Genomic DNA, 27,278 nt, shown 5'->3' on the forward strand with positions numbered 1-27,278 from the left:
CATCTCTCAAGATTTTCCTGGTAACCTCCAAATTGTTTCTATGTTCGCTGTGTCCATAAAATAAAGTATGAAAAATAAAATCAGCTTTTTTAGCATATAAACTTCCAAATGGTCAACAGTATCTATTAAACTTCCACATTTTCAAACCTAATAAATCTCTATGAACTTGGAAAAGTTTTTTGATGTTATACCTTCGGAAAACATCTCCAAAAAATTCTAAATTAAAATATATTAGCTAATTTAAAAGTATTTAAATTAGTAATTAATAGCACCTTTTCAACTTAGGGAAACAAACAAGAGACTAGAAAAGAAAATACACATCCTTAAGATGAATAGTACTAGTGAATTAATGTTTATTTAAAACCATACACAAATTTTTCCATGAGTATGAATGGACTAGCAGTTCATAATATAGCCATATTTACAGATACCAAATAACGATAACTTTTGTCCACAAGACATACTGGATCAAACAGTGTGATCAATTCAAAGGTTATCTTTTTTGAAAGGATTTAAGCTACAAAAAAGATGATTAGCCAGTCAGTTGCTTGTGAGACTTATCATTTTTTTAAAAAACAGTTTTTAATGAGTCAAATTTATTACAATGGATTAGTGTGCAATCAGGTCCAAATACATTCCTTGGGGTATGCCAGAAGTAAGCAAAATTTATTAATAGAATTAAGAGTATTAAAAAATATAAGTTTTTTTCTGAATGGTAATATAAAACATCATGGAGCATTATCATTATTTGACAAAAAAAAACCAGTAAGACATGTTTCCATATTGACTTTTCGGTGTTCCTATAAAGATAAAACAAAATTCCTAACAGAGCAATTAATGATGAATCTTAGAAGGCGAGTCATAAAGAGGTGTTCTCTTTAAGAACACGCAATTCCTCACAATTAATGTGTCTCATCTCGAAGCATGAGAAAAGCATATTTACAATTCACACAGTGCTCTGTCAGCCACTGGGGAAACCACCCTCCACCTGTTGTATCTACAGAGATTGTAGTTGGGTGATAACACTACTCCTCTGAATGGGCAGTTTTTAAAAATAATAACGATTGTTCTTTTGTTTTATTGATTTACACACTTCAAATGTGACTATGTTAATGACCAAATACGTACAAATATTTTAAAAGACAAAAGTAAAAATTATACACAGTTTGAAAAATCAAATTTTAACCATAGCACCTTCCATCTACTCCAATGACTAGAGGCTTCCAACACCAGCAACTATCAGGTACTGAATCAGGTCAAACAAATCCTCAATACTACATTCGGACTTATTTTTTTCTTTCCAAATGCTTTCATTTTTCTTTTCAAAATGTTTACAATTTACCTGCTTGTAGAATGGCAATAGCTACATAAGCAATGCCTCATGCCACAAATCAAAGTCTTTTCCTACCCAAAAGCTACTGTTAATTAAAGTCAAATTTTACCATTTAGATTATATTCAGACATCTAGATCCCAGATACCTGGGTGTGAAATATTAAAATCTGCCAAGAAAAATTAGATATCTTTCCTCTTTTCTTTTAATATAACCCACTATATAATAGTGAACTAAATATGTTTGTTTCATAGAAACAACTTACATTTGCCAATACGAGGCAAATGGTCTATGTACAGATACATCAGGACTGCCTAACTGACAGTGAGTATTGCCGACCAGGCTCCACGTCGATGGAGCTAATATGGGGGAGCTCTCTGAGGAATGGACTTTCCCTTCAGGATACGTCGGATCTGGAATGGAAACAAACAGAATTTGTGAGGTTCCTTTTTTATGGTCAAAATACCACATTTCCTTCAGAGTTTCATTCCTCTCTTATATACTCTACACCATTCCTGTCAAGTTCTAACTATGCAAATGAAGAAATATACAACATATCAAGATTTTATGGTGACTTTTAAAAATACTATAACTCCTTTCAAAGCTTATTACAGATCTCCAACAACAATCTTTGGGTGCAAGAGCATCTCCATTAAAATTATCTAAAGTTGAAAATCTCCAACAGCTTAAATAAGATCCATATTCCTTTCCTAATCTTTACTCTTGCTAGTTGTGATACTTAATATAAGGCAGTAATATATTATAATATCTCACCTATCTTGAGGTCAGCTTCAACTAACAAGAACCCAGAAACTATCTATACACACACAATAAATCCTTAATACCCTTTGAGTCAAAACATGTGTCCTGATATCCAAGAATTAGCATACCTGCAGATAGCTATGGATCACAGCAAAGCCTCTGGGCTCACTCAGAGTCTAATGATTGATTTTATACCCCAGTCTGACAATTTTATAATCAGTCTCTCAGCCCAGAGCAGGTTAAATGCAACAAATTAGAAGAAAGGGAATGCAACTGATAGCAGCTAGAAGACACAATGACTACAGTCTGACAAAAGAAACAAAGGAAAAAAACCCTCTTGCCACCCACACACACACACAAATTCAAAAGCAGAGCGTAACCTGAGAACATTAAGAGTTAAACAGCTCTCCACACTCAATAGTCCCTGAAAACATCACTATATGACTACATATCACAAACCTGAAGAAACAAATACCAGTCTTAGGACTCTGCCATTTACTACTGAATGGTGGTTCCTGTCCCTGGAACCTCTGTGAGTCTCCATTTTCTCAACTGAACTGTTATACTGCAAAGTCTTTGTAACTATTCAGTGGTATGATATACATGAAAACTACAAATTATCGAAAGCTTCATTTTAAGTTATAAAGATCTCTACAAATACGTGTTCCCTAACATTATGGTCATAATGAGGGCTGTGAATCAAAGAAATGGCTAAACTGCATTCCTTATACTTTATTTTGTGATTATCAAGGTATGTAATGACCTACCCATAGCCACAATCACCCGCATTTTCCCCAGGAAAAGATTTCCATCAAAAATATCTTAAGTGATTAAAAAAAATTCAATTCTTGTTATCAAGAGAAGTTCAGTCATATCGAACTAACTATTCAATCTCTAAAGATAATATATAACCATATGGTAAGTATAGCATAATTTTCTTTAAAATATAAAATAGTTCTAGGTTCTAAATTGCATAAATAGCCTTCCCACTTCTTATTCAGTATCAGTTAGTAGACAGGAATAATTTTAACAGCTGATATTTACTGAGCACTCACTAGCCTGAGACTATCCTGAACACTCTGCAGATACCGACTCATTTAATACTGACAGACACAAATACCGACAGAACCTGTCTGAAGAGCACCAGCTGGGCTCCGCCCTGTACAACCTCACCTCCCTTTATGTTTCAGACCAAGTGCCTAAAAGCATTTCCTGTCCCTTCTAGAAACCTCACCTGCTCTCCCACAGGGCCATCAGGAACCAAATGCACTGGCTGTTCATTCTCCAAGTTCCGAGTACTTGGGTCTGCTCCCTTCCTCATCAAGAGGCGAACTGCATCCAACTGTGTCACCCGGTACTGCAGGCTGGCAGCAACATGGAGGGCAGTGTTCCCATTGTAAGCCTGAAAACCAAGAGACAAAATGACACCCATAAGGAAGGGGGACTTTCATGAAAGCTCAAAAGCCTGAAGAAAGTTTAAAGAAGGCCATTCTAACTCTTGTGCAGTGACTGAAGCTGTCTTAAAAGTACCTTTGCATTCACAAAAGATAGGCAACTGGGCAGCTCCAAAAAGAGGCGAATGAGTTCCAGATTTGCTTCCTCAGCTGCCAAATGAAGAGCTGTGCGGCCACTTTTTCGATCCTTGTCAAAGGCAAGAGGGGAAAAAAACATGAACATCCAAACACCATGCCTTGATATGCTTTTCACTCAGTCTCTCAAATGTCTGATTTACCCATGCACGCTCACTCTGAATGTTCCCTCCTCCACAAAGCCTTCCTTAACCACGAACTAGATGGAATCTCTCCTTCCTCTGGAATTCGCTATTAACTTGCCTATATGCCTCTTATCAGTCTACCCCTTGCATACAGGGTGGCCATAAAATATAGAAACATAGGCAATATTATTTTAGCATGTACTGTAATACAATAAACCATTTATAACATACTCACCTATTATTCTAGACTAATAACCACCCTGTAGACTTATTATTAGGTATAGTTCTCACCTCTTCTATTAAGCAGGAAGCTCTCCAAAGACCCAAGAAGCTTATGATTTAGACATTACCCACTCCCGCCCCTGCTCAGAGGCCCTAACTCATGCTTGTACATAAGAGATACTCAGTAAATAAACCTCAAATTTGAAGAGAATAAAATATTTTCCAGTTTAAAAAAAAAAGATTAGTCTACGGCCATGCCACCCTGAACGTGCCTGATCTCATCTGATCTCGGAAGCTAAGCAGGGTCGGGCCTGGTTAGTACTTGGATGGGAGACCACCTAGGAATATCAGGTGCTGTAGGTGTTTAAAAAAAAAAAAAGATTAAATCTAGATCCCACGATGATGAAGCAAAAAGCACTACCTTGATAGTCAGTGTATGAAAATGGAAGCGAAAATGACGATATTGATTTCAAGCATTTTTTCCTTGCAGATAAGCTGATCGTTTAAAATGTAAGTTTCTTAACTATCTACACAATGCTACTCACTCCATTAACTTAAAAAGTTTTAATCTCTACTTAGGAACAGGTCTTTTGCTGTAACCACTTTTCTCCCCTATCTCATCTCCAAACTCTTCTGTGAATTTACCTTAGCATCCACTGCTGCTCCCATTCGAATCAGACACTTAATGGTGTCAACCAGACTCTTATTCTTCAGTAAAAGCTCCTGAACTTCAGGTGAATTGGGCTGTCGATTTCTCTGGAGTTCATGCACCACAGCATTATGGGCTACAACTGCACAGTGTAGAGGAGTCAGACCTAAAAAGGTGTAAAAAGCAGTAGTCAAGCACCCCAACAAGTCTTTCAGTTGTTCTGTTAACTACAAACCTTGAGGATGGCCTGTAACTTGCCCTACAAATGGGCTCCGCAAGAACTAGTAAGACAATCTAAATAATCCCTCCATTGGCTCTTAGTGATAATTTTATCTACAGAATATTTTGGCTTTAATTACCTCCCTCTCTGTGTGATATGAAACTTAATAAATTTTTAGAACTTATAATTGGGCCCCTCTCTATAAATGGTTTTTCACTCAATAAAGTTTCGGTTGATTACCATCATAGTTGGTTGCCTCAAGATCCACAAACTGATTGCTCATCACCACACCCTTCTGAATTGCCTGCAAAATTTTAAAAATAGATATATTAGCAAAAGACAAACTACACAAGTACTTATCTACTAGTATTCCAAGAACTTAACAAATCAACTCAAAACAGATTATTGCAACAGACAACCCACATCCCCAATGTCTACCATCCAAGCCCTATCTCTGGCCCTATGATACCAGAAGCCTGGCCTTACTGCCTCTTACCTGAAGCACCTGGGAGTGGCCCTTCTCAGCACAGACATGCAGAGGGGTTCTTCCCCAGCAGTCAGTGGTGTTCACCTGGGCCCCAAGGTTCACCAGATCCTGCACAATGAGATGCTGATTGGCAGCCACTGCCACCTGAAAGGCACTCTGTGAACATTCAGAAGAAAAAAATGTTTTAAAAACATATAACACTAGCCTAACAAGGAACATGAGCCTAAACTAAGACTGAGGGAAAAACCCACACAGAAAAAAGTTAATCCTATTAATAAGCAATAAGATAGTGTAACACAAGGAAACTAAAATAAACTCAGGGTACGGTTTTATTACACCCAGTTAGTCTTTGATCAAATAACTACAAAGTTAACATTAATACCTTCAAGGTTGGTAGTTGCAAAGAGTCAACATCTCAAAGTTAATATTAACTAAACTCTCCTGGTCTTGAGTTCTGAAATTACCTATACATAAATATGAGGCTGGCTATCATTCTCTTTACTACGACCACATCTTTGCCTTTTCACTCTGTCAAGGTCCTCACCTGTCCATTGTGCTCTTTAATATCCAGCATATGAAGCGCATTCATTTTTCTTGCAAGAACATAAGAAAGTGCCCTTCTCCCTTGGGCAACAGCAATATGAAGGAACCTAGGAAACAAGGAGAGGAAAAGAGGTGAATTACTTTTGATTTCACTACGTCCATCTTTAAAAAAGAAATTCCTCTTTTAGCCCCCCTTCTTGATATGTTAGTACACTCAAATGAAATATCACAGAGCGTAATATGTCTATTCTGCTAGGCTAACAATACATCTGAGTTCTAACAGGATGAGTTAGGCTGTCAGAAATAAGAATGCCAAGCACCATACTGATCATTTTAAATTTATTAGTTTTAATATTCATAAAATCCCTAGAGGGAAGTATTATCATTTTACATGTCAAGAAACTGAAGCATAAAGAAGTTAAATAACTTGCTCAAGGCCACAAAGATATCAGGACAGATAAGTGTTCAATCTACAAATCAACTAACTCAGAGTTCGTAATGACCAACTAACCATGATGTTTTTTCTCTATAGATATAGTTTATGCTGGTTTTTCAAAACCAATTATTCAATGAAAACATATATATTTTTATTAATTTAGAACAGGTCATTTGTTCAGCCAGAAAAAAAAAAAAAAACTTTCTTAAAATATTAGCTATCATTGAACAGCAGTTTCTACCTACACTAGTCATCTTGATAAGCCAACTACTACCATGTTCTAACCTGGTATACTCTGTGAGTATATTCTGTGCCCACTGCGCACAGCAAGTATGGTTTACCAAATAAGGTACGTGAAATAAAGGAGTACTCACGTGTCGCCATCTGCATCCTTTGAAAGAAATTGTTCTTGGGAGATATTTGCCAATTTGTTTTCTTCCTGCTCTACTTGCCACTGAAAAAATGACTTCCCTAACTGTGTGGTGTTCACTGGATTTCCAATGATGTTCTGGAATGGCAAGGAAGTACTTAAAGGGACAGAGCCTGCATTATGCCCCGCCAAGGCCTCACATGCACTGTGTGGCATGGTGCTGAAGTTTTGCAGGTGGGCGTCATTTTGTTGCTGAACACTGGAGGAAGTCTGAATGGGAACGGCAACATTCTCACATTCCCCATGACTACTTAGAAGGGATGCAAAACTTTGATTTGGGCAGAACTGTGATCCTTGACAATCAAAGAGGTTTTGTTCATATTTGGGGGACTGGGAATTTCTGGGATAAGAACTGTATTCCAGACTTGGGTTGTGGGTATAGTGCTGCGGCGGTTGCTGCACATTCTGGTTCTGTGGAGAATACTGGTACATAGGAGCCTGATCCACCATGTGTGGGGAGCTACTGACTTGGAATGGTTGGTATTTCTGAGGTGGAGAGAAGACCTGCCCTCCATGGAAGTCCTGACACTGCTCTCGGGGAGAGCCCTGAGGTACCACCACAGGGCTCATCCAGCTAACTTGGACAGTATTCAGGGAAACAGGGCTACATTCATTCTTGATGTTGATAATGTTCTGAAGCAGACTGGCACTGCTGTCCTGTTTGGAGTCATTGTGATGAACATCTTCCATGCTCTCCACGGGTGTTGGTGTTTGAGGTGGTGTCTGCAAAGAAAAAAAAATAAGTTGCACATTCCCTTCCAAAATTATTCCAGGAATAATTTCCAAAGGGTATTCGGAGAAAAACAGTGATATACTTACTAAAAACTGGCTATGTAACAAAGTTGGCCTTTTGCAAGCCGGTCCATCAGACAATGAATCGGGTCCTTTCCTTTTCCCACTATATGATACTGTGTTTGTCAATTCTATACCCAAGAAAAGAAATGTGGAATCTGTAATCATTTTATTTTACAAATTTTACCCATAACCACACTACATTATTTTACTCTAAAGCCCCCATAACATCATGAATAGAAGAAGTAACTCTTACCTGTGTATTGTTCTCCGTTCACACTCTGTGTCTATAAGGTAAAAAGTTTCCAATTTAGTGTAATAGTAAATGGTCTCCTACTTAATATACATCAATAAACAGACTTATCTCACTCACTTTACAGCTCACATTAAATCTCTGACATAGTTATTACAACAATATTTATTTTCTATAATAATTTTCATTCTATCTTGCAACTTCACCTACTTTCACTTTCACTTCAGTTTAACTCAGGTCAAGATGAAATGAATAAGGCCATTTGAGTTTTCCCTTTCTACTCAAAATGTTCCATTGCAATTGAACCCCATTTAATTCCTTGCCTCCAGTTTGCTTTCATTTATTCACTGATTAAATTTCTCTTGTGCACCTACCAAGTGCCTAGCACTAGGTTAAGTGACAAGAATATAACAGATGGCAAGACACATATGCTCTGTCCTATGGACTCTTTGGTCTACAAAAGACTTACTGGACCTAGATCAGCAAAGAATAATAACCTTGACAGACTAATCTCCCTGCCACCCAACCCAAACCAAAAAATAGGCGCCACCTTAATATTATCCACAGTTTGGCCAGAAGCCTTCTGTTTATGACTTCGGATGTGCAGCAGTAGTTCTTTCACTGAGTTCTTCACACGAACACCTTGAAAGGGTCCTCTCTGCTGCCTTCCAACCCCCATATGGGGCTCAACTGTTCAAAAGAAAACAAAACATATCCCAATTAAATCACACAATAATAACTTCAAATCACACAATAATAACTTCAAAAGCACAGCAGTCTAAAGTACAAAGTTCCCAATCACCAGATTGCAAAACCTTTCCAACACGCTCTGGTCAATGGCCTACATATCAGTTCTCAGCCCTTCTTTAGATTCTATGTTGCCTGATGCCTCTCCTCATCAAGCACCCTAAGGAATTAAAACTCATAAAAATGTGGTTTCGGGGGTCCCCAGAACCAACAGATAAACCAAAATTAAGCCTCTGTATCCGTCCATGAGACAGGATCACAGATTTTGCCACTCTGACTCTCATAAATCTATAACCATTCTTGACTTTTGAAAAACCTTGGGAGAGTGAGAAATAAACGAACTTTGTTTTAGCTTTCAAACCAAAGGCTTTGTGTCCACATAGAAATTTAAAAGTCTATTAATCCACTTGACTAAGAAAGCCCAAAACAAACCACCTCCAAAGACTTCAATGTACCAAAGCCTAACAATTAACGTCTTAGATTTGTTTCTTATTTCGCTCACATTAGTTACACCAAAAAAAAAACTGCCTAAATTCACTGAGCTTAACACATTTCTACACACGCACACAGGATTTCCCCTTACTGACTGTTTTGGGGATTGTTCACAAAGCCTTCTAAGTAAAAAGGAAATAGGTAATCTCGTTTCATATTTAAACTTTAAAATATACTTTAAAATGTAGGCTGTGAGTACAGCATTCCACTTCTGACCACTACTATGTCACAGCCTTTTGGGATGAGTTAAACATAAACATGCAGAAAGTCAGGAAATGAATAATTCAGCCACTCCATTGACAGTGGAAAAAAGATGGGACAAGAAATAATGCATAATTTAAACATATGTCTCATAAATATCTGAGAGAAAGAACTCAATGGTGAGGCAAATTAAACTAGTTGTTTTTATGTGTAAGTTTAGGGATAGCTTGCCAGAATCTAACACATTTCTCTGGAATGACTGCAGTTAATTAAACGTCACAGGGAGAAAAATTCAGTTTCTGAAATCCCCGATGGCTATGTGGTAAACCAAAGAACGAGTAAAACAGTTTCAGCCAGATAAAGGCCAAATGTGAGAGAAAAGGTTCTAATTACACACACACACACTCACTTTGCCCTTGCTGCACACTTAACATACAGGGAACACCTATACAACCAAGTGGCATAAATCACTTCTTTAAATGGAAATGGAAAATCATTTTTTAAAATAAAGGATAACCTAACAGCAGTGGCTAGCGGTAGAGAACACCTGAAAGGAAAAATTCTTTAAACCATACTGTTTAGATTTTCCAACATTTGAGATTATCTAGGCGTTCTATAGTCCACCCACAGTGGCATCCTGTTTTCCCCCAAATTATGCAACTCGGTTCATTAAGAAACTAACCAATTCATAATCGAGGAAAGGAAATGTCTTTTTTTGCCAGACACACTTAACTATTCTAAAGTACACAGAACAAGAAAACAGAAATTCTGGGCAGACCCGAAAAGTCGCCAACAGCACAAACTAAAGGCATAGAGTTGGTTTTCAGTCTAGGTTCACCTTACATCTTGGTAATATCGGCTTTCTTTAGAATAAAGTCCTTTTACTTAAAACTTCCAAAAACACTTAGGAAGAAACCTCAAACACAGTATTCATACCCTTTCACTAAAAAGCCACAGAGAGAAAGAGAGAGAGAGAGAGAGAGAGAGAGAGAGAGAGAGAGAGAGAGAGAGAGAGAGAGAGACAGAGAGAGAGAGAGAGACAGAGAGAGAGAGAGACAGAGAGAGAGAGAGAGACAGAGAGAGAGAGAGAGACAGAGAGAGAGATCGAGATCTAATATGTGGTTCGTTCTCCCCCACCTCCCAAGTCAGAAATCAGCTCTTGAGTGGCGTTTCAAGCTACAAGGCCAGACGGTCAAAGAGCACCGAGTTATACCAAACGCCCAGCACCGGGCAGGCATCTAGCAGTCGCCTAGTAAGTGATGACCACTGTGATTATTGAGTACCGCCACTAAGGAAGGCGCAGAGGCCACCTAACCCCTGGTCGGGTACTTCCCGCCCGGCGGCGTACGGCCGCGGGTGGACGGGGTGCTGGGCCCGGCCCCGCCCGGGCCGGTGGGTACCTGGCAGCCGCTCGGCGTGGGCGCCGCCTCTCGGCCGGGACTCGACCGCCCCGCACGAGGACACGGACGAGGCAGAGGAGAAGTCGGAGGAGTCGGAGCTGGGCGAGCCGGGAGCCGAGGGCCCCGACGCCGAGCAGCTGGCGTCGCCGGCGCCGGGGGCCGCGGCGGGCGGCGACGCGCCGTAGAAGTAGGCCAGGTTGAGCGGGCTGGTCATGAGGCCGCAGTCGCCGGCCGCGTCCAGCAGCCCCTCTCCGCCGCGGCTGTCGTCCAGCAGCTTGTCCACGATCATGCTCCCGGGCGCGGCGCTCGGGGACCCCACACACCCACGCTGCCGCTCGCTGCGCGCCGCTGCCTCCGCGCTGTGGCTCTGCCTGAGGCGAGCTCGGGGAGCCGTCAGTGGGAGGACGGCGCGGGCACGGGCGCGCCGGGGCCGCCCGCCTATTTAACCGGCCTCCGGGCCGCGGCCGGGGGGAGGGGCCGCCGCCTCGCAGGCCTCCCCCGCGCCCGCCGAGCCATTGGCGGCGCCCGGGCCCCTCCCGGCCCCTCCCCCGGATGCGATCGGTTTCCAGTAAAATGTACAGGATGAAGCAATGTGCCCTCCGCCCTCGCCCCGCCCGCCCGCCCGGCCCCGCCGAGCCCCGCCGAGCCCTGCGGCTTGTTTTCGTGACCTTCACCTGGAAACCAGAGCCAACGCGGCCTCCCGCGAGCGGGACTCCGACCGCCGCCCCGGCCGCCCGTCGAAAGATGCCGAGCCGGGCCCAGGGCGAGGGCGCGCAGCTGGGGCCCTGGGCTGCGACGGAGGCGCGGAGGCAGCGGGAACCGGTCGGCCCGGTTCCATGGAGAAGGAAGTCCGGGTCGCCGCGCGCCCCGCACCCCTCCGCCTGCCCTGGCGCAGCGAGCTGCTCGCCGGCGCGATTGAAGGCGTCTCGGGGAGGTTCTTAGGCCCATCTCCTCCAGCGCCTCAGAGCAAATTCTCAACTTAGTAAATGTTGGCCAGCGTTCCTTTTGACTGGGTCGCAAACCGAAAATAATTTGAAGCCATTTTCTTGCCTTTGAATTACAATCTGGGCAACAACTAACTTTTCGTGTTGTTTTGTTTGGGGCGCGGCCTAGGAATAAAAAGCAGCGCCCTGTACCTTTGTATCGTTTAATACTGCAACACAGCAAAATGATAATAAACACATATATGTATGTGTCTGTATTTATATATGTAATTCCCTTATTCTGCATAAATTTACATTGTGTGAGAAACAGGAATTTCGCCCTTTCCTATCTTAAATACTTTCTAAAATGGATTTACACAACTTTTTATTGAAGTCCAATTTGCTAAAACCATGGCTAGGAGTTGGCAAGAGAAAAAGATGAATTATGTCCGAGTACATTATACTTTCAAGTACATTATAATCTCGTAGGAATGATAAGTACACTCATGCTATATTAAAAGAAACTGATTATGATTAAGTATCACGAAGGATACAAAGTTCAGTGAGTTCTAAAAAGAGAGGCAACAAGTCTGGTGGAGGAAAAGCGGTCATGAGGAAAATCTTTGCAAAAGAGGTAGCAGAGGCACTACAGGATGGTGGGATGTCAACCCACAGCGTTTATAGCATGAGCAAAGAACTAAGAGGAGTCAGATAAATGCATACAGTCCCTTTTAAGATAATGAAAGGGAAGATGATAAAATTAAATGTAAAAGAGAACTAGGGCAGAGCACCTCCAGTGGCAGGCTGAGACCCTGGGTCTTTATTTAAGAAATACATAATGAACATGAAAGACTTGGGCAGACAATATGCATCTGGAAACAGCTTATTGGGCATGACACTGAGGGGCGCAGAGGCTGTCAGGAGCCTCTCAATAAAATCTATTTGGATTTTTTTGTCTCCTCCTCCCCAACATTTTATGTATGATAAATACCCTAAATGGCCTTTCAAATAAATTCATGGACAAAATTCATGGCAAATTTTTTTTACAAAATTAATTCTCCCCCTAAAATTATTTCCTGTTTTGCTTGGCATGTAAAATCCAAACTTCAAAATCATGGCCTCTGGAGAACTTAATATAGATAAATATGGTCCATGAAGGACTAATGTCTCAATATAAAGTTTTCCATGAAATGCTAAAGCAATTGCACTGTTTGAGAAGACGAAACCCCCACAGACGCAGTCGAGAATGGTTGTTAATATCACTACAAAGGGCAAATTAAAAAATATTCTGCTTCATTTAAATTGTGAAATACAAACTCAGTTTTGTCTATTTAATTGTTCTAAACATGGTGGGAGATAGCCACCATGTTATGAGGACCCTGGGAAAGTTCACTGAGACCAACAGGCAGCACCACTGGCCAGCCATGTGAGTGCGCCATTTTGAAAGTAGATCCCCAGCGCCGCGTCAGACCTTCAGATAGCTACAGCACTGACCAAACAGAACGCCAAGGCATTCCCAGATGCCTGACCACAGAAATTATATTCAAAAAATGTAGCCTTGAGTATTTGCCCAAGGTCACATTGTACATTATAGGTGGAGACGTGATTAAAATTCTCATCTGACTCTGGACCCTGATCGTTTGCTTTAAAAAAGATTAGAGGACTCATTTTCTTCAAGGCTCAGATGCAGCGTCTACATCTAAGGTGATAGAAAAGGGTGAAAATGACTTATCAGGGTTCCCTGAGTCATGAAAGGGAGAAATCTATTCCAAGGAACTGAAAAAACTGTAAATAAGCAATAAAAATATGACGATGCTATCTTTCCCTTGGCTTTATAGACGTTAATCATTTACTTTATTGTGTCTTATACAATGGTACATTGCTGAATTAATTGAAGTATGGTGCCAGTTAAGTAAAAGCTACTGAATTTTTAAATGTAGTGTAATGAACTTTAGAAAAGCCAAAAACTATTTGGTGCAGCTTTTCAAACTTGAAATGAAAAAGTGTGAAGTATCTTGCAAGGCAAATTACTGTACTGCATTATTAGCTAAAGAAATGAACAACACAGGTTAGCAACTAATAAAGCCTGGTAGATTTTATTTTGCTGAATGCCTCCTAGATGTAAAGAAAAGTCAGCAAAAGAAATCATGGCACTGCCTATTTTCCAATGATATAATAAGTCACTGAATTAAAGATTTAACGTCAAACATGAAAACTGATCTTGTAGACAGAACCACATTTTTGCCTTAGAAATGAACAGATCTGCAGACTGTTTGTACTTGCTGTTGTGGTTGTATTCATCAGATATCAGCACCAGCTCATAACTGAAGATCTTTTATGTGAATGCCTGCCAACATACATAAGGGATGCTGGAACTTTCTAAGTGTATATATTTTTTAATATAATCATTTATTCTGGAACAATTGTATTGACATTTGTACTGATGGTACAAAAGCAATGAGTAAAACTTCTAGTGTCTTACAACGAATTAAGGCAGTGACAACAAAATGAACTAGTAGTCATTGTATTCTTCACCACCACCCAGTTGCAGGTAAAGAAAAAAGGGGGGAAAAAAAGCCAGTTTCACTTAAGAAAGTCCTAGATGAAATTATAACAACCATTAATTTTATTAAATACTGACCCTTGAAAAATACATATTTTTTAATATTCTATGATGATTGTCTGGAAAAGCATTTGGTTTATTAGGTTGAACAATGTGATATTGCCAATTTTTCTACTCAAATAATGTTGGAGTTGTGAGCTGAACTAGTCACTATTTTTCATGGAACATCAATTTTACTTGTCTGACAAAATGTGGTTATTCAAACTTAGGCATCAGATACATATTTTATTATTATTATTATTATTATTAATTATTTAGCTCCTACATCATTTTATTTTATTTTGTTTGTTTGTTTATGTTATGGTGACATTGGTTAACAAAATCCAGTAAGTTTCAGGTGTACAATTTAATAGTCAGGCATATATATATATATATTGCATTGTGTGTTCGCCTCCCATAGTCAGATTTCTATCACCACATATTTGACCCCTTTTACCCCATCTACCTCCCTCCTCACCACCCCCCTACTCTCTGGTAACCACTAGTTTATCATTCATGTCTTTATATATTTTTATATTTTTAAATGAACAAACTAAGCCTGTCATATTATGGAATGCTAATGATAAAAGCCAAACCTTCAAATGAGAATTAGAATCTAGGAAACTTTTGTCTGATACTCTGAGCTTAATAGCTTCCCATTATTTAAAGACATTTTTGATGAAGTCAGTGATGATGTGTTATCAACAAATGTGATTTTTTTTATATTATGTAATTAAATGTGACAACATTTGGAAAATGTACATAACTCAATTAACTAATATTTTCCAAATGAACCATTCAAGATGTTACAAAATCACATATTCCATTCAAGGTATAAGAGAAACCAATGGATATTAATGTATTAGACTACAAAAAGTTCATTGTTCTGGTTTCAGAATCCACATTGCATTTATCCTATAAGGAACTACCACTTATTTTGGCATAATATTAAATAAGAATACTCACAATTATCTGAAAAGGCTATTAAAACATTTCTTCCTTTTCCAACTACATTTCTGTATAAGGCCAAATTTTCCCTATCTGCTTCAACCAAAACAACATGTTGCAACAAATTAAATGCAGAAAGAGATATAAGTATGTGTCTTCCATTAAGGCAGAAATTAAGAGATTTGCAAAAATATAAAACAATACTGTTCTTCTCAATAAATGTTTTAATTTAGAAAATAAGTTTTTAAACTAATAAAGATTTTTTAAATTTTTATTGACAGAATGTACACAATGTCATATCATTCAAACTAATAGTTCCAGATTGGACTAATAATTGTCAAACATCTGATTCTGAAACCTTCCTCTCCTCTCCATCTCAATTTAAACTGTCCAAGACAGGCCTTCACCTCTCACATGAAGCAAATGATTGCCCATCCAGCTTTGTCCACCTAAAATTATCCTCCACACTGCCATCAGCATGTCATACCCACAACCAAATCTAAGAATTACTCTACTCTAGTAGAGGCTCCCTATCCTCTTTAGCTTTGAGTTCAGTCCTCTTAGAATGACAGGAGTTCAAGCCCTGCCTTCCTCACAAGTCTCATTTTCCTCATTACCTACAGTAATATCAAACAAAATATAGTTTCACACATCTCTGGAACTTCATCTCTGCTGCCGCCTCTGCACAGAACATTCTCCCCTTCCTTACCTGGCCAACTCATGCTTACCGTCCCCAAGACTCAGATTAACATCCAGCACCCCTGGAGACTTTCCTGACTCTCTCTTCTCCCCACCCTCATACTTACTCCTAGTTTGGCTTAAGGGCCCATCCTTTGTGTCCCCACACAGATTTCTACCATTGCTCTAGTTGTGTTGAAATGATCCCTGTCTCCACTACACTATAATCTCCCAGAACATGTATCCCTTGTAAGTTGCCAACTACTTGTTATTTAGTACATATTTAATTGCATGATGGAAACAAATGTAAATGCTTCCAAAATTATTTTATGTGCAACACCACACAGACATCAGAAATAGGCCCTTGGGCCCTCTGAGTTAGAATCCCTTCATTCTTAACATGTGGATTACTAGACGACTATTTTCATATATCTTGTAAATAGAAAACCCAGCTATCTTTTGCCCCAGATTCTTTGGCTCATATCAACTTTGTAAATAATGTAAAATGTTTTCAGGAGCTTTCAAAACAGATATCATGTTATGTAACATAATGATTTTTAGATGCTTTCCCTGGAAAATAATTGTGTTACCTCCACAATTCTATAAAATTGTAAAATTTTACAATTTTTTAAACTCTCAGAAACATTTAAATTTCTGAGCATTTGAATTTTTCTAAATGCAGAGGAACAAATCAGACCATATATTTTCAAATTTGTTTATTCTTCAATATGGCAATACCTTCTAAATGGCCAGTACTTTTATAGGCACTGGGTCACAGCAGTGCATCAGACAAAAATCCTTGTTTTTGTGGAGCTTATATCCAGAGCTGTACACATTCTGGTCATATACTTGGATATTATTACTATTACTGAGATACACATACTCAGTACTATCAGGCCTCACATACTTCCCAAGTACACCTAAAACATCTACCCTCCCAGGCTATGGCACAAACAGTTGTAGTTAGTAAGAGCTATAAACTGCTTCCTTACAAATGGTGTAACACATTATTTTTAGCCTAGAAAAAAACAAAAAGTTGTCTTTGGAAATAATTTTCTAGGTCATGTTTACAGCAAATCATTAATATCTGATATCAAAGCACAGTCTACCCTTATGTTTCTGTTGAGGATATTTCTCAAAGCAGGTAAATATACCTGCCTAGTAACTTAATCATACAGATGAATCAGCAAAAGGTTTCCACATCTCAGAACACTTTCTTCAGTGCTGACAGAATGAACTTGAAACACTTCTAAGTACGGTATGTACAGTATGTACAAACTTGCATGTTATGGACTGATTGTGCCAAGGCAAAATTAATGCTGGAGTGCCCCTGAGATATCTCTCTAGTGCTCTCTTTTACAAAAAGTATCCATTAAGAGGCACCATGTACCACTTTGTCCAAAAATATTTTCTGAGCACCTGTGATGTGATGAGTGAGTTATCCACTATGTAAAGTAACCCCACTGCTTTTCAGAAGACCTGTCCTCTGATGGATAGGCAGAAGAGGCTCCTTGTACAAGGCCAGGTCACACAGCTAAACATCGTAATCAGGTAGGCGCCCTGTGAACAGAGGCTGAATCACATCTGCCTACAGTACCCTGATATACCTTCCAGCCCAGCAGTAGACTGAAATGCAAGTCTGTAAATTAGAAAACAAAACAAATTTCTGTCTCTTTTAACAGTTCATTTATAAAGAAATGAAAATTTTTTCCATCAGATCTGAGAAACTATTCACATACAAAAAATATATATATGATTCATGCAAAATTAAATGATATGACAGAATAATGCTCGGCGTTATTCTGAAGGGCTGTCTGGTATAATGATCAATAACTAAGTAATGATCAAAACTCACACAAAATATCCACACGAAACTAGTGCACATCCCTAAAAATTCACCCTTAAGTTGTTCTTAGCTCATGAGAGTGTTTCCTGTTTCTATATAATGATGAACTTTATCCATAAAAGACATACAGAGAAAAATAATGATGTAGGTGAGCTCTGTCCAAAAGGGCAGGCGTTACAAGTTCTGTGGTTGCTTCTGCTTTTGCTGCCTTGTTGACAATTCAAAGATTTCACTTCCATAAATATGAATGAAACCACCATCATAAATACTGAATATGGGAATATTGTCAACTTTTGCCTCCTTTAAAGGATACTAAAATCTGCTGCCTTAAACAGAATGGTGAAAAAAGAAAAGTATCTTTTTCTCCCAACTCCTCTTTTCCTCCTTTTTTTCCTTTCCATTATCTTTTTTGTAACCCTTTTCCATACAATTCTGCAAATTCCAGACAGTAAAACATAGTGAAAAATTATTCTTCCCTATATATCCCCCTATAAAAAAACTTCCATCCTCTAGGAAGTTAGCTCAGCTTTCAGGAGGAAAACGCTGATAAACTGATTTACATTGTAATGTAAATAACTTTATTACCTTTCATGGCAATACTTACATTATAAGGAGAAAAAAATCTGAAGGCAATTAATTAATTGCCAAAGGACTGAATATTTCGTAGTTGAATTTGGGTATCTGAAGTAATTAAGATTTTTGATAGAAACATCCTCTATCCTTCCTTTGTATCAGACATTGGCCTACATGCATCTCAAAGGCATGAGGCTAAGAGATTTCCAAGCATTGTTGTACTCTCCTTTAGGTAATGATTTAAGCCTCTTTTCCCAGAAGAGGTTATATGTGAAAAGTGGGTTAATTTGAGATTAACGCCTTTTTAATGAAGAAATAGGATACTATACTTGTAAATGCTCAGTACATAGTTGCTTATTAAACATGTCGATTGAACAGATTTATATGTTGACTTACATTTTCAAAAACTTTCATATGCATACTCTCCTTTTCCCTTCCCTTTTTAACACAGATAATACATTTTGTCAAATTAGATTAGGGATGTTAATATAATCCATGCTTTATATAAAGGTATAAATGCCTTATATGCTGCATTTTATCCAGAGGAAGTTTTCTTCTAGAACTTTTAATTCAGAATTTTAAACTTAGGATTTGGGAACTATTGGGGATTTCTTTTTTTGGGGGGGGGGAGGTGCTTCACACAATCTACAAGGATTTATTTTGAATTTCTATAAACAAGAACAGTAGCAAGTGCCAGATAGAAAGACTAATTATAAAAATGTTTAAGAGCGAGAAGAAGAAAGTAGCCTAGATCACATGCAGAACAGATATCATTACCCCCCCAAAAATAAAATATTATAGACACATAATAGCTATAAAACATTTTGTAATTGAAAGGATAATTTAATATTGGAATTAAATAATGAGGGAATCTGAATTCTCATTTACTAAAAGACTATGCAAATTCATACAACATTAAAGACAATTATTCATTCAAATCATCACCTTACCTTCCCCGAAATTGCTTTTGCTTACATTTGCTGAATACTTTAGGCCAGGAGTTGACAACTACAGCCTGTAGGTCAAATCTATCCTGTTGTACATCCTGTCACCTAAAAACAGGTTTTATATTTTGAAATAGTTATATTTTAAAATGGTTATATAAGTGCCTATATAGTATATTCCATCTTGTCTTAATCCACAAAACCTAAAATGTCTACTATTTGGCCCATGACAGAAAAAGTTTTCCAACTCTTGGCTTTAAGCAAAAGTGCTTAAAAGCACTGTGGTATCACAGCTTTGAAGCTTGCAAACTCAGCTCTAGCACTTACCAGCTATGTAACCTTGAACAAGTCCCTTAATCTCTGAGCCTCAGTGTCCTCACATGTAAACTGGGATACTAGTATCTAAACAAGTTGCTAAAATCACATGAGATAATGTATAATATATGTAAAGAATGTGATATATCCTGGATACTTAATAAATGTTAGTTCTCTTCCCATTTCCAAAAATTATTATGATCATTCAGCAAATCTCCACTCTTTTGTGTGTATGAGGCTGGGAGGAGCAGAGAGGGATAGATTACATATTGGACAAAAACCTGTTTAGTCATACTTTGTTGACTGAATAGCACTTTTCCCCCAGAGTACTTTATCATTCATTCAATCAAAGTGGTTAGGAAGGAGCCCAAAGTATTTTTTTTTTAATCATACTTGTAGAATTTGTAAGTCAGAAAACTATTATAATGAACTATTCCTAAAGATGCACTAAATTGGCCATGAGGTTCAGCTAACAGGTTTTTCTGTTAACACCCTCCTATTTGTCTCTATCTCTAACAAGTACATTCAGATTTCATCTCTTAACTCATTCTGGGTTTTACAGACTTTTCCTGTTGCCCTACAGACTGTCCTCTTCCCTTCAGCCTATGTCATCCTACACTGTTTAATAAAAGTTCCAAAACATTGTAGTGAACTTTCTGGGGGACCAAAATGCAATCCTGCAATAAAGACTAGAGGATAGATAAAATCAAGTCATTTTATAGTTTAATATGTTCTGTTCATTTGAACCCTCAGAATCTGTGACCAGTGATTCTCAACTCTTTTCTTCCCCCAGGACGCCTAAAAGGTATGACTCCCCTCAGTAAGGTGCTCCCTGGATACTACAACCTCCCAAATGGGGTTGTGTGGCCCTTAAAAATATTTTCCCAGTGATTTTGATAGTCCTTTAAGGAGGAATTCCCCATCCATTGGAGGACTATTGCTTTAAATTACTTAACCCAATAATTCTAGTACCATTTGTACCACTCAGACTATCTGAAAAAAAGAGAGGCTAGATTTCATAAGAGTTTTTACCTGTATGAAATACAAACAGATTCATATTTACCTTTGTTTATGATTTCTTAAAATAAAGATGAGTGGACTTGGTTTAAATGCCTATCCTACCTACAGTCATATTTTATGAGACGCCATACCATACCTAGCAGTCCTCCTGAAGAAAATTATACAGAAAGGTGACAAACTTACATTTCTATGAACTGTTGGCACCCACACAGTTACAGTGAGATGGGAATTTTTAATATGATATAGTGAGTAAAAGGAAAAGAAAACTGACAGAAACCAAGGATTCCACAAATAAACTTCTATGAAAATTACAAAAAAAAAAAAAAAAAGTAGGTGCAAACAGATAATCTGATGAGTAACCGGATTGCTGAAATGCCTGGATTTTTAAAGAAAGTCACACTTCCCTTCTCATAAAGAAATGCTGTTGCAGAGAGGGGACTAGGTGATCTTGTTCTCAGGGAAGCACAATTTAAGGGGAAAAAACCTAAAATTTAGTTTTGTGTTAAGAAAAGATGAAAAAGCAATATCTAGTAATCATCAATTAAATTTTATTGATCATAAAAATTAATCTATTCATAGATTCATTCTGCAAGTATTTATTGAGCTGCTACCATGTTCTGGACCCTCTTCCAGGTACCAGAAATACAGTACTGAACAAAAAGACAGTCTGTGCCTTCATGGAGCTTACATTCTACTGGGAAAGATAGACAATAACCAAGTAGTAATAATGCACTATGAAGAAAAAAAAAAGCAAAGCAAAAGGAGAGAGCTTGAGGTGATATTTTAGCCAGAGAGGTCCTGGAAAACCTCCATACTTTATTCCAAATCTATGTGACAATAAAGTAGCTTGAGAACTGAGAATTCTTGTCTACTCTATTTTTTGAAATCTGAGAAAGCTTCTCCACTCCCACAGGTATAACTTTGACCTATATATAGACTCCAGATTCTTCTATATACTTTTGACCTTTCTCTGAGTTCTAATTCCACGAGGCCAACAAGATAATCGACAGGTTGAAAATTAAACTTGCTGTATTACCACTTTTGCTTCTCCACCCCCACCAACAAACTATCTTCATTGTTTTAGAAATTCTAGAAGACTTAAAGATTTGACTCTTTCTGCTCCTTTATTCCACTGTAGAAAAGTCCTAATACTTCCTTCTCCAACATGCTTCCCACCTTCCCCATAGTTCTCATTCTCACTACCATCACATTTAAGAGCAGCTGGAAGTTTGTACAGGAAAGCCATCATATTCATGTTTTCCCTTGCTCAATCACAACTGGAGCCTGTGACTTCTCACATCAAAACTAAATTCTTCACCTGCTTTTCACATCCATAAATTCCATCTGCATCAAATCTGTTATTGATTGAATTGTGTCCCTCCCCCTAGGAAGTATCAGGTAGAGAGAGCCTATTCTTTAACATTCTTACTATACATCCCACCTCCTGTCTACTATAAATACTTGGGCTGGCACCATCCCTAGATTTTGACATTAAGATTGTGCTTGAGGACCCCTTCCTTATCTTAATGCTGGATGCTGTTCAATAACACAGATAAACAAACAAAACTGTTTTCATGGGCTTTTTAAAAGCTATGAAACATCAGCACAGAACAGCAGGGCTGGGAAGATCCATGATATATCAGCATCTGCCATCCTTCAGACAATTCCATTTCATCTATGATGATACTAGAGATGCCAAGGGTAAATCTGGCAGCCTTGCCCAGTGATGGGTTCAGTTTCCTCCAACTCTTGTCTTCCACCCCTGATTAAACCCACCCACTTTACCCTTAACAGAGTTATAAAATAGAAAGTTCTTAAAGTCTTCAAAATAGTTTTTCACAGATTGGAAAATAAATAATTTTCACTTTTTTTTTTCCATTATGGGTAATTTGTTCAACCAAGGCTCATGGAGTGACCATGTGCTTGCACTGCAGAGGTAAGAGAAAGAGGTGGAAGAATGAAGAGGAGGGTGAAAATTCAAACACACAATTCCTGTCCTCAAGGTGTTCTGGGTTCAATTCATCTTCACTCATATAAGGGGACCACCTTTGCTCTGACCTTTTGAAACCTCCCACAAACCTCTCTTGGGTTCTTTTAAATGTGGGATTCCGTGGCAAGTGGTCCACACTTTTAAAAGGATCTGACCCATATGTTCTAAGGGCATTACCTCAGCGGTTCTCAGAGGAGTTATTCCCAGCCATGTACTCATTTGTGTGCACACTGCAGTATGTGGACACGCAAGGGCCAGTGTGTAGAGGAGGTTGATTTGTTTTAATAGTCACGGTGCTAAATCACTTATCATATTCTTTGCTCTGAACTTCAGATCACTTTTGCCAGATAGTCATGGTGTAAACACTTTTTCACTGCACTCTGCCTAACGCTATACAAAAAAGTTTAAAAAATCATCATGGCGCAGCTGCTATAGAAAAAAGCATGCAGTTCCTTAAAATATTAAACAAAGAATTATTATATGATCTAGCAATTCCACTTCTAGGTATACGTCAAAAAAATTGAAAGCAGGGACTCAGATACTTGTACACCCATGTTCAAAGCAGCATTATTCACGATAGCCAAAAAGTGGAAGCAACTCAAGCATCCCATCAACAGATGACTGGATAAACGAAATGTAGTATATACATACAATGAAATATTACTCAGCCTTATAAAGGAAGGAATTTCTGAAATATGCTACTACATGGATGAATCTTGAGGAAATTACACTAAGTGAAGTAAGCCAGTCACAAAAGGACAAATATTGTATGATTCTACATATGTGAAGTACCTAGAGTCATCAAATTCAGAGACAGAAAGCAGAATGGCGGTTCCCAAAGGCTTGGGGAGGAAGGAACAGGGAATCATTGTTTAATGGATATGGAGTTTCAATTTAAGAATATGAAAAAAAACTCAAAAGATGAAAAGTAGCGATGGCAGCACAACACAAATATACTGAATACCATCAAACTGTACACTTAAAAATAGTTAAAAAGATAAATTTTATGTATGTATATTTTATCATGATTTCTTAAATATTAAACACATTTAAGGATATACTGGAAGATAATGTTCCTGAAGTGAAGAAATACAAAAAATAATAATAATAGAAATCATCCCTCTTCTAGAAGCAGATATTTTTAAAAATCCATGACAATGATGCAGACATAAAGCAAGACACTAAGACACAAGAGGCCAGAGAAAAATCCTTTTGACTTCAATTGAATAAGTATATGTAGAGTACTTACAGTTGTGTGTCTCAACACTGCTCTCATTTTTACACCTCCTAAGGAGCCTTTTTAAACATTTTTTCCCTAATTGTCCCCTGATGAAAGTTTAAAACCACAGATATGTTATATATCTGTTCATGTACGACGGTCCTTCTACATGGTAAATGACATGCAGATTTTACAGAGGAAAAAAAAACCATAATTTTTCTTATTAACTGGAACTTAAGGAGCCTTATAAGTTTGCTACTCAAAGTGGAGACCTTGGGCCAGCAACATCAGCATCACAGGGGACCTGATTAAAAATGCAGAATTAGAAGCTCCACCCCAGACCTACTGAATCAGAATCTGCAGTTCAGCAAGATCTGCAGGTAGTTTTTAGGCACATTTAAGTGTGGGAAGCAGTGCCTTAAAAGGCAAACAAACATCAAAATTCTTTCTTAATTAATTCATCAGAGCATTTTATTTTTTAACCATCCAACTAGATTTATTACTCCACTCACCTTATACTAAACAGCTTATAGGAAATGCAAACTAGAAAAAGATCATGTGAAATTAACAGCAACAACAAAAATCACCAGATACAAAACATGCAAATTTCTATCCTGGGGGCTACCTCTGAAAAGTTAAATACAGTTAGTCAACTCATTCTGCAACAGCAGGAATGGTAGAAAGCTGGTGAATGGGTTTGACAAGTGCAGGTGACTCTTCTTTTCAGAAGCAGCAGCAGTGGGCCCTTCACCAGGGTGTGACTAGGAATGCTCTTCAGAGCCTTAGCTTTCCAGCAGGGAAAGAAACATCCTGAGAGGAGCAAGGTGAACAAGGAGTAGGATTACCCTTTCTTTATAATCCTAGCTGTTGTATCCAAAAACAGCTTAATATGTAGGAGGCTGCCTCTCCCGACCACTCTGAACAATTCCACCATATAGCTTCACTCTTTGAGGAGTGAAAATTTTTCCTACCATCTTCGTAAACTGTGAAGGGTTATGTGGTTATCAACTAAAAGTTTATCAGTTAGATCTGAATAGGAAGTAGGTAGTAGCCAGGTATGAGCTAGGAAAATGGAGGGACCCTAGGGAAATCAGAGCCCTATGGTAGCTGTGCTAATATCCCAGTGGCAAGGGCATTGGCTATGGAAACAAGCCACATCGGATTCACATCCAAGCTATGCCACTTACTATCTGAGGGACTTTGAACCAATTGCTCAATCCCTCTGAGCCCCAATTTCTTCACCTATGAAATAAGGCTAATTACATGGGCCTCAGATGCTATTATGAGGGCTAAATGAGGTTTTGCTGGTCAATTCCCAATGTAAGTATTTAATAAATGTTAATTTCCTCTCCACTGACTCTCCCCAAAGAGCAGTAAAATATTTTAATCTGCTAAATTTGGAAGGAAAGTGTTTTACCTCAGAGATGGTCCCAAATTAAAGGAACAGGAAGTGCTTTAATCAGAAACCACACAGACCAGCTTTAATGAGTGGCTTCACCAAAACCGAAGGGGGGTTGATGCTCTCTGAGTCTGTTAAAAATTACATAACCCTGAAACTATCAGTCAGCAGATAGCTGAATTCCCCTTGTAGATGTATCTTTCATGTGTCCTCCTCTCATGGAAAACAGTGGAGTTTCAAATTGTTTCAAAAGATGCTAAACCACCCAAAAAATCTTAGTTCACAAGAAATCACAGTAAAATGTCTTTGATTAAAATTCATGTTAACTTTGAGGCAACTTCAAAAACTGATTGATTTAAGAGATACAAGAACTTTAGAAATTTTAAAAACGTCCCATTTTGACTACATCAGCCAAGGCCCAGGTAACATCTGGATCCAACTTGGTTAGAAAAATCTTTCTTGCTCACCCTTGGGAGTTCAGCATCAGGCCAGGAAAGCCAAAAGGTGACATTCAGCCTCCGGATCCTCCTGTTAACCTGGGGGAGAAAATCAAGAGAGAGCCAGACCATTGTCAGCTATGAGCTAAAGGGAAACATTTTTCTCAGGAGTAGTTCATTGTGGGTCTCAGAACAATTAGAAAAGTTTTCCCCTTGGTAGTGCTCTCCATGGTTCTTTAACTTCTGAGAAAGTTTCTTTTGCTTTCTGAGAGAGGGACTTCTTTCTGGAGAAAGAAGAATAAGGAAGACTTGCCTCCATTTCCTTCTCAGTGAGGAAAAGTCTTTATCTGGGCAACTAAATTATGCTGACCGCAGTCATCATCTCCATGCTGGAAAGGATGCTACCAAACGTTTAACATTATTTGTGCTGTGCTCTGATTTCTAATGCTAACTCATCACAGACTGACTCTTCCCGTGGCCCAGGGCTCCTCGCCTGTTCCCCCTCCCCACCCCCCCACCCCCGCCCACTGTGTCTTTAGCCTAACCAAGATGTTATAATGAAGAAGACCAGTGGATCACACACTGTCCACTGAAGCCAAATAAAAAGATGTCAGGGTTATTATCCGCATGTTTAGATGATCTGTGTGGCCAAACCCCTCCTCTGTCAGGGATTATTGAGAGCAGTGAATAAACTTTAAACTTTTTTCACCTGACCAGATGATGTATTTCTTTAAAGCGGGGGAATATATATTACAAAGAGCTTAAAATTTATATTTCAGACATCATCCTCTTTGGGACACCCCCACCCTACAACAGCCAGTTCACTAATCCATGTGGATAGAATCCCTAATCTCTCCTACCTAGAAATGTGCTTTTATTTGTACAAAATCTCTTAAAATACTTTACACAGATTGTTATAAATCTGGGGGTCCCACCAAGTCATCAAATTTCAGGTTTCCTTTATTCACAAAATGGTCCTGTAATATTTGGCTTTAACATTACAGAGGTAATATAAGAATTAATGAGGGCATGTTATAAAACATTTCCATCTACTCAGATATATTTTTTCATATTTCGCCTTGGTGAGATGAGAAAGTATACCTCTAAACCCACACTCAAACCTCCTGGGAGATTTCTGCCTTGGGGTATCTCTGTTCTTTCTCACTGCCTAAAGATAAATTGTTACACTAAATTTATTCTACTTTCATCACTCATCCTAGCCACCTTCTCCATCAGCATCTTAGTCCTTCCTGGGCCTTCAAGGCAAACAGAAATGATTCACAACCATTACCCAAGTATAAAAACTTCGCAGATTTTCTTTTCCCAAAAAACTGCCCCCCAATATTTTGCCTCAAAACAAGTACGATTACCCAAATTATCAGAAAGTGACTCCAAAGTGAAAGACTTTGAATATGGAAAAAGAAAAGAAAGGGAAGAAGAAAAAAAAAAAACAGCATTTAAGATACTTTTTCATACTAAATATCAAATAATAAAAATATACCTTTGTGTTTGAAGAGTCAAGTCATGCAAATACGTAAAGGCAAATCGTTTCCAGCTGTAATCAGCGATAATAACCCAAGTACGTGAGAGCATGAGAAAGATGTTCAGTTTCCTTTTGAGGTTACATGATAAGCAGCAGCAGTTAAGCAGCCTTTTTCTCTAAGAACTCAGCGTCTGACCTGCGATGAGAGGAGGCCAGCCCCTC

General features: G+C 38.5%; 1 protein-coding gene and 1 non-coding gene across 3 annotated transcripts; one reads left to right on the forward strand and one right to left on the reverse strand.

Annotated features, from left to right (window-relative positions):
* Positions 1 to 323: 323 nt before the first annotated feature.
* Positions 324 to 27,278, reverse strand: NFKBIZ (NFKB inhibitor zeta). Of its 2 annotated transcripts, XM_016154790.2 has the most exons (13): positions 27,075 to 27,278; positions 25,604 to 25,672; positions 8,390 to 8,529; positions 7,843 to 7,873; positions 7,614 to 7,717; positions 6,739 to 7,517; positions 5,930 to 6,035; positions 5,395 to 5,541; positions 5,139 to 5,202; positions 4,675 to 4,844; positions 3,624 to 3,734; positions 3,328 to 3,495; positions 324 to 1,744 (listed from the first exon to the last, which is right to left on the reverse strand). In XM_016154790.2, exons 3-13 carry the CDS (start codon positions 8,516 to 8,518, stop codon positions 1,691 to 1,693), a joined length of 1,863 nt encoding a protein of 620 aa, XP_016010276.2. In that variant the 5' UTR covers positions 8,519 to 8,529; positions 25,604 to 25,672; positions 27,075 to 27,278; the 3' UTR covers positions 324 to 1,690. The 2 variants fall into 2 exon arrangements, with proteins under 2 accessions (XP_016010276.2, XP_016010275.2); XM_016154789.2 differs by lacking the exons at positions 25,604 to 25,672; positions 27,075 to 27,278 and adding an exon at positions 10,680 to 11,091.
* Positions 4,274 to 4,392, forward strand: LOC118601960. Its single transcript, XR_004950631.1, has one exon. It is a non-coding gene; the product is annotated as a 5S ribosomal RNA (ribosomal RNA).

Source organism: Rousettus aegyptiacus, unplaced genomic scaffold (assembly GCF_014176215.1).
Source record: "Rousettus aegyptiacus isolate mRouAeg1 unplaced genomic scaffold, mRouAeg1.p scaffold_m13_p_4, whole genome shotgun sequence".
NCBI classification, from domain to species: domain Eukaryota; kingdom Metazoa; phylum Chordata; class Mammalia; order Chiroptera; family Pteropodidae; genus Rousettus; species Rousettus aegyptiacus.